The sequence below is a fragment of the Salmo salar genome, chromosome ssa03 (assembly GCF_905237065.1).
Source record: "Salmo salar chromosome ssa03, Ssal_v3.1, whole genome shotgun sequence".
Classification (NCBI taxonomy): Eukaryota; Metazoa; Chordata; class Actinopteri; order Salmoniformes; family Salmonidae; genus Salmo; species Salmo salar.
The window spans coordinates 35,278,591-35,289,058 of NC_059444.1; the positions used below are offsets into that span (position 1 = coordinate 35,278,591).

General features: G+C 39.9%; 1 protein-coding gene across 1 annotated transcript; it reads right to left on the reverse strand.

Moving 5' to 3' along the window:
* Positions 1 to 569: 569 nt before the first annotated feature.
* LOC106600420 (B-cell lymphoma/leukemia 10) lies at positions 570 to 5,137 on the reverse strand. Its single transcript, XM_014191747.2, has 3 exons — positions 4,378 to 5,137; positions 3,639 to 3,927; positions 570 to 3,426 (listed from the first exon to the last, which is right to left on the reverse strand). Exons 1-3 carry the CDS (start codon positions 4,426 to 4,428, stop codon positions 2,963 to 2,965), a joined length of 804 nt encoding a protein of 267 aa, XP_014047222.1. The 5' UTR covers positions 4,429 to 5,137; the 3' UTR covers positions 570 to 2,962.
* Between the last annotated feature and the right edge of the window lie 5,331 nt (positions 5,138 to 10,468).

Genomic DNA, 10,468 nt, shown 5'->3' on the forward strand with positions numbered 1-10,468 from the left:
CATAATGAAAGTTGGGCAATCAGAAAATAAGGACAGAATGTATTTCTATGAGCCATCAGATCTTTAACATTTTAGTCATTTAGCAGACGCTCTTATCCAGAGCGACTTACAGTAGGGAATACATACATTTCATTTCATGCATTTTTATTTTATTATTATATATTTTTTTGTACTGGCCCCCTGTGGGAATCAAACCCTCAACCCTGGTGTTGCACACACCATGCTCTACCAACTGAGCCACAGGGAAGAACAAACATGAACACATTTTACCGGAAATTAGGAACGTCTCCTGTGTCTCATATTCCTTTGGTTTATTTAAAGGTCTAAATGATCAAGATCTCCAACATAAAAAGTACAGATACATCAATTATCAAAATTATTAAAATGACAATCATTTTTGATAAGTAATACCATTGTACTATGACTCATTAATGCCCTATCACAATAAGAAAATGGATCTTTAATAATATAACAATACTCTAGTCAAGAGTAAAAACAAACCATTTCAGTGTAGGACTACCACATTTTGTAACTACAGTTTCTGTGCCTAAATGCATACGATGAACAACTTATTCCAGTGTTGTGTAAATACAGGGAAGTTGTCTTCTGATGATCTGGGATCCTTACAAGGACAAATCCCTACTGTAGCTGGCATGGTGTGGCATGTTGACGCTAGCATAGATGTGACGTTCGTCGTTAAAGGTAGATCAAGGCGCAGCGTGAGTTGGGTTCATCATACTTTATTTTCAATGTGAACCAGCAAAAACAATAAACAATACAACAACCGAAACACTAGGCGTGCAAACACATGCAACACAAAGCCAAGATCCCACAACTGACTGGGAAAAAGGGCTGCCTAAGTATGATTCCCAATCAGAGACAACGAATGACAGCTGCCTCTGATTGGAAACCATACTCGGCCAATCAAAGAAAAAAACAACATAGACATACAACACATAGAATGCCCACCCCATGTCACACCCTGACCTAACCAAACAGAGAAAAACGTCTCTCTCAGGTCAGGGCGTGACAATAGATATGTAATTGTTTTATAGATATGGATGACAGTCAATCATGAACTCACACACCCATAATTCATAGGAAAGGAGCAGTGTTGGAGAATGACGACCTACTGCGACCTTAGTCCAAGTCCAGAATAAAGTGAACCTAGTGCCTTCAGAAACTATTCACACCACTTTACTCTTTACACATTTTGTTGCGTTACAGCCTGCATTTAAAAGTTATTACATTTAGATTTTTTTGTCACTGGCATAGAATGACAACCTACGACCTTAGTCCAAGTCCAGAATAAAGTGCACCTACAGTGCCTTCAGAAAGTATTCACACCCCTTGACTTTTTACACATTGTTTTGATACAGCATGCATTTAAAATTATTAAATTGAGATTTCTTCTGTCATTGGCATACACACACTACCCCATAATGTCAGTGTTTTCAAAATGTTTCAAAATGTATTAAAAATGTCTTGAGTCAATAAGTATTCAACCCCTTTATTATGGCACGCCTAACTAAATTCAGGAGTAAAAATTGCTTAACAAGTCACATAATAAGTTGCATGGACTGTGTGATATAATAGTGCTTAACATGATTTTTGAATGACTACCTCATCTCTGTACCAAACACATACAATTCTCTGTAAGGTCCCTCAGTCGAGGTTGTGGGGTTCGATTCCCACAAGGGACCAGTATGAAAAAACAACAACAATGTATGCACGAAATACTGTAAGTCGCTATGGCTAAGAGCATCTACTAAAATGTAAAAAGTGTAAACCACAAATTCCAGGGAGGTTTTCCAATGCCTCGCAAAGAAGGGCGGGCACCTATTGATAGATGGGTCAAAAAAGCAGACATTGAATATCACTTTGAGCATAATTACACTTTGTATGGTGTATCAATACAGCCAGTCACTACAAAGATACAGGCATCCTTCCTAACTCAGTTGCCAGAGGAAAGAAACTGCTCAGGGATTTCACCATGAGGCAAATGGTGACAGAGTTTAATGACTGTGATAGGAGAAAACTGGGATGGATCAACATTGTAGTTACTCCACAATATTAACATAATTGACAGAATACAAAAATTCCAAAACATGCATCCTGTTTGCAACAAGGCACAGACAAATGTGGTAAAGCATTTAACTTTTTGACCTGAATACAAAGTGTTATGTTTGGGTCAAATCCAATACAAGACAATACTGAGTGCCACTCTCCAAATGTTAAAGCAGAGTGGTGGCTGCATGTTATGGGTATGCTTGTAATCGTTAAAGATTTGTTAATCGTTAAGGACAATAAACAGAATGGAGCTAAGCACAGGCAAATCCTATAGTTAAACCTGGTTACCAAGAAGACAGTGAAAGTTCCTGACAGGCAGTTACAGTTTAGACTTAAATCTACTTGAAAATCTAGGGCAAGACTTGAAATTGGTATGTCTAGCAATGATCAACAACAAAATTGACAGAGCTTGAAGAATTCTGAAAACAATAAATGGGCAAATGTTGCACAATCCAAGTGTTGAAAGCCCTTAGAGAGTTACCCAGAAAGACTCACAGCTGTAATCACTGCCAAAGGTGATTCTATAAAGTATTGACTCAGGGGTGTGAATACTTATGTAAATGAGATATTTCTATATTTCATTTTCAATAAATTTGCAAAAACTGTCATTGTGTGGTATTGTGTGTAGATAGGCGAGATTTCTATTTAATACATTTTGAATTAAGCAGTTACTTGTTTCATATTGAACCCAAAATAGGTTTGTCCAGCTTTCGGATGACCCAGTATATAATGTAAGGCATGGAACATAATTTACGAGTTGCTATTTGTTTAAAGTATCACCCAACTAAAACCATTGATAAAACACACACTCTGGTACAAACAACACATTTGAAGAGTGAATGTTTGTTATGAGAAATGCTGGGAAGTAGTCCAGGGCAGGAGGGGGGGGTTCTCAGTAAGATTTTGGTGGGGGCTGAGGTGAGAGGTCCCTGTATGACATGGAAGTGGGTGTGGAGCGTGACCTCAGGGGCTGGAAGTTGACGTCCCCTCCACTGATCGCCGTGCTCCTGTCTGGTCCAGCGTCCATGTTAGATGAGGCCTCTGGCAGAAGCAGCACTTCCTGCGGCAGGGGGGGAGCCCCTGGGTCTCCAGGCCTGGGCAGTGTGGAAGAGACCTGGGATGAAGACACAGCCATGCTACCCCCTCGCATGGATGACAACACCTCCTTCCCATGGCTGGAGGCAGCGGGCCGGTTGAGGAACCTTAGGGCGTCAGAGGTGCATGGGCTCCCCTCTCCGTTGTAAAACATGGTGGATGCCAGGTTGGACTCATATGACAGTGTCCTGGAGAGGTCTTTATTGACCCCGGATGTGTCCTGAGTTGGCAGGAAGCCCGAGGAGGAACTGGATGCCCCTGCTGTAGAGGGCCAATGGGAGATGGTCATGATAATGGTACTAACGAAGTGTTAGACCACTGAGCTAAAGCCTATTAGCTCGGGGAGCTAACACACATCGTCAGGTCTCAGGCAAGGTTACTCGTCACTCAAGTGTGGTTCACCAAACCTCCTCTATTACATGTTGTCAAAAAATGAATAAAAAACAACACTTGAACACACACACACAACGTACCTCTGAGAGACTCTATCTTCTCGTTCTTCACCTTCTGCACTTCATCAGTGATCTTGGTAATCAGGAAGTTGAGCGTACGTCCTTGTTGGATGGACTCCACCAGAGCGTCCAGCCCCCGAGGGTTCTCAGCCAGGTAGTCCAGGAGCAAGCCCGTTTTCTTGGTCTGTGTGATCCTGCAGCTGATCTCCTCTGTGTCATCTCGCGTCAGGATCTTCCGCGAGCGCAGGTAGTCAAAATGACGGTCAGCCCGGATCTTTTCACAAAGGTAAGGCCTCAGTCTCGTCAGGACCTAGACAGAGAACAGCAAGATGGAAACTGTGGGGTTGTTGAAGGATGGGTTCTCAACCATCTGTATGTTATATAGGGCCAGTATTAATTGATATGTTTTATCAAGTGTGTGTGACCAGAGGACTGACTACTGATGGCTATACTGTAAATGCACCGATGGACAGGTAAACATGTGTGGGAAAATAATGATTAGAGTATGGACATGCCTTTGTTAATCATTAATATTAATGGATTAGATATAATACGCGAAGGAAGAATTTTATTTACACTATACACACATAGGCTTCTGTGAAAATGGGGTAGCCTACAGAGGGTGCGGCATAAATTGGTTACTTTCACTTCTTTATTATGCGCATTTCAACATTTTAAGTTAATAACATTATGGTAAAAAATTATTGTAAAACCGACTCACTAACAGTTGAATTGGCAGTCAGACAAATAGGCCACTTACTTCCTTTTTTACATCGGCCATTTCATCTTCTGTCAGGTGAGAAACATCCATCCTACTCACCCTACCTAAGGTATCAATTTCAAGTCTTCCGGGTACTTTACGAGAATAAAAATGGCACACTAAAAATATTTAAACCAAAAGATAGGCTCCGGTACACGGATATTGTATTTTCCAGCGCGTAACTCTTGTCTAACAGCCTATAGTCTAGTTATTTGCCGATACAAAACAGAAGCTTCCAGAGCCTCGGTAAATATAAGTTTCTCATTAGCGAACCGCTGCCAATTATTACTTCCTGATTCCATGGATGAGTTTACGCAAGTCATGTATGGGCAAGTGAATGATGAGTGTTTTTCATTCAGTTGTGCTATACTAGTCGGCTGCTATCGCATCACCACTGTTTTTTCCATTAGGGGATAAACAGCATATTCCGGTGTTAAAATAATCTATTGTTATTCTCTGATTTTTTATTTTTTTTTGCTTGACATGGTCAAATAACTGAAGCATAGAGTGGTAACTGTTTTTCTAATTTGGCGAACAGAAACTAGAACCTATGTGAAGCTAGCCACAATAGAATTTGGAGAGAGCCGAGGCTACACAGACTCGCCTGCCCAAATTGATGACGTTGTCGCGCAGCTGAGAGTCGATTGGAGACGAATGAGTTCAGTCAGTCGTCCTGATGAGCCCTTTATGCTGGCTAGCTATCAACAACAACAGCATGGTTTAGTTAAAAGTCGATGGGTGAGGGGAGAGAGAATAGTATTGGACACCATCTGGAATCTGGACGTCACCGTGACAGGCCAATTAGCTAACATAACGACAAACCGGTGTTAATAACCAATGCAACGTGTTGTGTTGCAACCTGGTCTCAATACATTTCGTATTATTCTGTAAGTAAATTCGAGACAGGCTTGAGTATGATATGTTACTTTTCGTATGGTATATATTAATTTGTGGATGTCCATCACTCATTTCGTATGATATGTTACAAATGACAATTCGTATTATATGTTACGAATTTTCAAAATGTACAATATGTTACGTATTTGCCAAACGTATGATATGTTACGAATTCTAATTAGGTGGCTAACATTAGCTAGGCTAGGAGTTAGGATTAAGGTAAGGTTGAAGGGTTGCTGTTAGGGTTAGCTAAAAGGGTTAACCTTTTCACACGTACCAACAAAAGGGTGTGATCATTCTACAGTGGTCCCTGCAGCGTATACTCAAACCGGTGTGATTAGAATGCTTATTTAAAACGTCCAGTTTTGATTGACTGCATTTGAGCTGGCCACAGACATTTTTTACAAACATTTTGCACAAACACAGTCCTTATGTCCTGAATGTAACCAGTTTATTTTTGGATCCAATGTTCAGACATTCACAGAAGTACTGACAGCATAACACAATTCTCATCCAAACCGGAAAATGTAGGCTACATTTGTCCTCGTGTGAAATGTGTGAAATGGCTAGCTAGTTAACGGGGTGCGTGCTAATAGCGTTTCAATCGGTGACATCACTTGCTCTGAGACCTTGAAGTAGTTGTTTCCCTTGCTCTGCAAGGGCCGTGGCTTTTGTGGAGCAATGGGTAACGATGCTTCGAGGGTGACTGTTGTCTATGTGTGCAGAGGGTCCCTGGTTGGAGCCCAGGTAGGGGTGAGGAGAGGGACGGAAGCTATACTGTTACATTGCAATAAGCATTCTAATCACACCGGTTTGAGTGTACGCTGCAGGGACCACTGTAGAATGATCACACCCGTTTGTTGGTACATGTAAAAAGTTTAACCTCCCTTTTCACCTCTTCAATCTAACATCTTTGGTCTGACAGATGTTTACGTGACACCCAGAATGCATGGTATAATGTCAACAAAGATGGCTGGCAAATAGCTTAGCATTAGCTCATTGTAATCAGTACAACCTTCAAAAAGTATTTTACACACATCATAGGTGTCCATTACAGTGTATGCAATCATCAGAATGCATTATTTGACACCAGTACTTAAAAACATGTTAATAAAACTGTAAATACATTATGCTCCATACATACATACATATGCTACAATAAAAAGACAACACGATATACAGAAAATAAGGCACTTACTTTGATAGGAATGCACACATGTCCAAAGTTATTATTTGTAAGGAAAACAATGAAGGCAATGCAAGTTCCAGACAGAAAATGTGCCAGTTCGTGCAAGACTGTGCAAATGTCTGCATACTTGATCTGCGGAAACAATAGAATTAGTGCTTGAGCTCTCCTGGAAGAGTGAAGTCTGTCCGGCTCAGTAAAGCCTCAAACATAAATTGTCCTCAACACTGAAATAGCCTACTTCAATGTGAATCAATGAGGAGGCAGAACACACCTCAATTAAAACTGTTAGAAAATAAAAATAATAATAATTAAAATTGACAAGTTTTAGTAAATGTACATCTTTTAGTTTTTGCCTTAAGTAACAATCTGTCTTATGTAACCATACCAAATGTAACATATCTACTAATGAGTGTCCTGGAGCTATCTTTACTATGTTACGTCTAGTGAGACCAGGCTGGTATATTGGGTTGCTCATCATCAGCCAGGCTAGATGTTTCTAGCCACAACCAGGAACGAGCTGGCGATTCCTGGCAATGTAAATAGTTGGGTATGTATGCTTGTTTGCATGTGACTATTCCTCTTTTGTTTGTTGATATTTGTTTGTTAATAATAAAAATTAAAAAAATTCAAAAAGGAGAAAGAAAAAAAGGAGGCTGGGGAAGGCTCATTATCAAGACTGACTGAACCGAATCCATTCCTACCCACTCAACTCTCGCTGCGCGACATAAATCATACATTTTGAGCACCAGGCGTGCCCACATAGCTTCCACCTGGAATGTGCGTTCGCCTTCAAAATAAAAGCCCCTAATTGAAAGCGATGCAAATGGTAACAAATAGTGGAATCATGCAATATTTGCACTAGATCATGCTAAACACGGTTGGAATGTTGTTATATAAATCCAATAAAACACAATTATTAGTTAATTTGTGAAAATCAGTTGAAATCGCACTGTGGATGTGTTAGACTTGCATTCACTGTACGGTCTTACCTATGGATTGCGGATCAATGAAATGGGCTATCAGTATACTCATTGACACCCACAGAACACAACTGTGAAGAGTTTACACAAATATTAGCGTAGTAGTTCTTATTGTGGGACTTTGACTGTGGGAAATCACTTCCCCAGTCAGCCTATTGTGCATATTGACATTGATATTTATATGATACAGGGCGAGACCCAGATGCAGACACAGGAGGCAGATGGTTTGCGTCTCTGATATGTATTATAATCCAAGGGGCAGGCAAGAGACAGGTCGTGGACAGGCAAAAGATCATAAACCAGGTCAGGAGTCCAGGAGGTAGAGTGGCAGGCAGGCTCGAGGTCAGGGCAAGCAAGGGTCAAAACCAGGAAGACTAGAAAAACGGAGATAAGGAAAAAGCAGGAGCACGGAAAACACGCTGGTTGACAAGACAAGACGAACTGGCAACAGACAAACAGAGAACACAGGAATAGATACCCAGGGACTAATGGGGAAAACAGGTGACACCTGGAGATGGGTGGAGACAATCACAAAGACAGGTGAAACAGCTTTACCAATGGATTGTGGATAAATGAAATGACACCCACAGAACACAACTGTGAAGAGATTACACAAATATTAGAATCATAGCTCATATTGCGGGACTCTGAAACCACTGTGAAATGAGTCACATTAAGCTTACCAGTCAATTTACTATGTGTATTGGACATTCACATTGCACTGTACAGCCTTATCTATGAATTATGGATAAATGAAATTGTGTATCAGTCTTCTCAGTGACACCCACAGAACACAACAGTGAAGATTACACACATATTAGCATCATGGCTCAATTTGTGGGACTTTGACGAGCATTACTCTACTATTTGTAGCCATTTGCATCACTTTTGATATGTGACTTTTAATTTGAAGACAAACAGCAAATTACACTATTGTGGCTAGCTTCACATAGGTGAAACTAGAGGCCATGAGCAACTTGGTCAAGAAGAATTGCACCAATTGGCCTATATGTAGCACTGTTATAAACGGTCTCACTTAAACCCTCATATCTGCTGCCCCCTTTGAACTAGAGACATGAAACTTTGTTTGTTGGTGTCTTTCCTCATGCTGAACAAATTTGCCTCAAGAAGCCATAAGGTCCATTAGGATAGATTTTCCTCATCTTGGACATTTTTGAAAACTTTTGAAAACGTCTTCTCATGAACCAGTCCAAATAACACCAATCCGGTATGTAGGCATTTGGTACATCTCTTCAGGGGTGTAGGAATAGGTGGGGAGCCAGGCCTACCCAATCAGATTGAGCAAAAAACAAAAACGTATACATTATTAAAATAAAAATGCCCAGTACATCAGTCTTTTAATGGTGTTGAGAAACAAATGTTGCTGCATTCAAATATGACCGCACTGTATTTATAGATGCAGGTTAGCGCATATGCTTATGCTAAGAATACTTTTAAAATGTTCTTCTCACGAACCATAACTCAGATTGACTCCAATGAATTAGCCTAATGAATTTGACAATGATTAGTTGCTGCATTCGAAGTCGGCCACGCTACACCACTAGATGGCACCATATCACACCAGGGCTATAAGAACTGAACCGATGGACATGGGGCCATGAAACTTGGTATGTAAACCTAGTGGTGGAAAAAGTATCCAATTGTCATACCTGAGTAAAAGTAAAGATAACTTAATAGAAAATAAAAGTAAAAGTCACCCAGTAAAATACTACTTCAGTAAAAGTCTAAAAGTATTTGGTTTTAAATATACTTAAGTGTCAAAAGTAAATGTAATTGCTAAAATATACTTAATTCTCAAAAGTTAAAGTATAAATCACTTCACATTCCTTATATTAAGCAAACCAGACAGCACCATTTTCTTTTTTTAAGGATAGCCAGGGGCACACTCCAACACTCAGACATAATTTACAAACAAAGCATTTGTGTTTAGTGAGTCCGTCAGATTAGAGGCAGTAGGGAGGTCCAGGGATGTTCTCTTGAGAAGCACGAGAATTTGACTATTTTCCTGTCCTGCTAAGCATTCGAAATGTAATGAGTACTTTTCGGTGTCAGGGAAAATGAATGGAGTAAACAGTACATTATTTTCTTTAGGAATGTTCTTTAGGCACTATAGATATCATTGGCACCAGTGGCACAATAGGATACTGTAGGGCTGGCACGAAGTGCTTCTTCTTATCAACTGTATGCAAGAATTTCCTCTGTGTTGTCTTAGGAATTCAGCATTCTCTGTTTAATCTCTCCAACCCCCATTGTGTCACCTCTGAGAAGCAGAAGTTACATCATGTAGGTTTGATATCTGATTGGAGGTTAACTTTACACTAATACTATTGATCAACAACTCAGATTTGGAATCAAAACAACTCAGATGCTTATAAAAGGGTCTTAGATTCATTGTTCTTTCTCTATTTTGTTCCTGAACTGCTGTGGTGAGATACTCTCTCTTTCTTTCGCTCTCCGTCCCATGGACTTTTGGGGCATGGCCTTTCAGGCTATGATTTCTCTCTTTCTCTCTCATCATGCTTAGAATAATGCTTTGTTAATGTCGGTATTGCTTAAGCTTTATGTCGTGCATGGGAATCCATTCATTTGACAAAGTCATTAAATAATACTTGTATTTAAACTTCCATTCTCAGACATTTATTAATTGCCTATTACTTTAACTCAATAGTGTTCTTGCATCTTTCCAAATCATCTTTATGGAGTCAGATAAACACTTGAATAGGCTAATTACTTCGTCTTATTATGAGTCGCATGTGAGGTATTTATAATATCATACAGTATATACTGTATGTACACATGTCAAATATTACTGCCCACTACAATAGTATAGCAATAACTATTGATCAAGTGGACTTTGTCTCATGCAAATGAATGTTAGATTTAAATGATGCAGATGGACAATGTGAAATATCATGATTACTATTAGAGGTCGACCGATTATGATTTCTCAACGCCGATACCGATACCGATTATTGGAGGCCCCCCCCCAAAAGCCGATACCGAT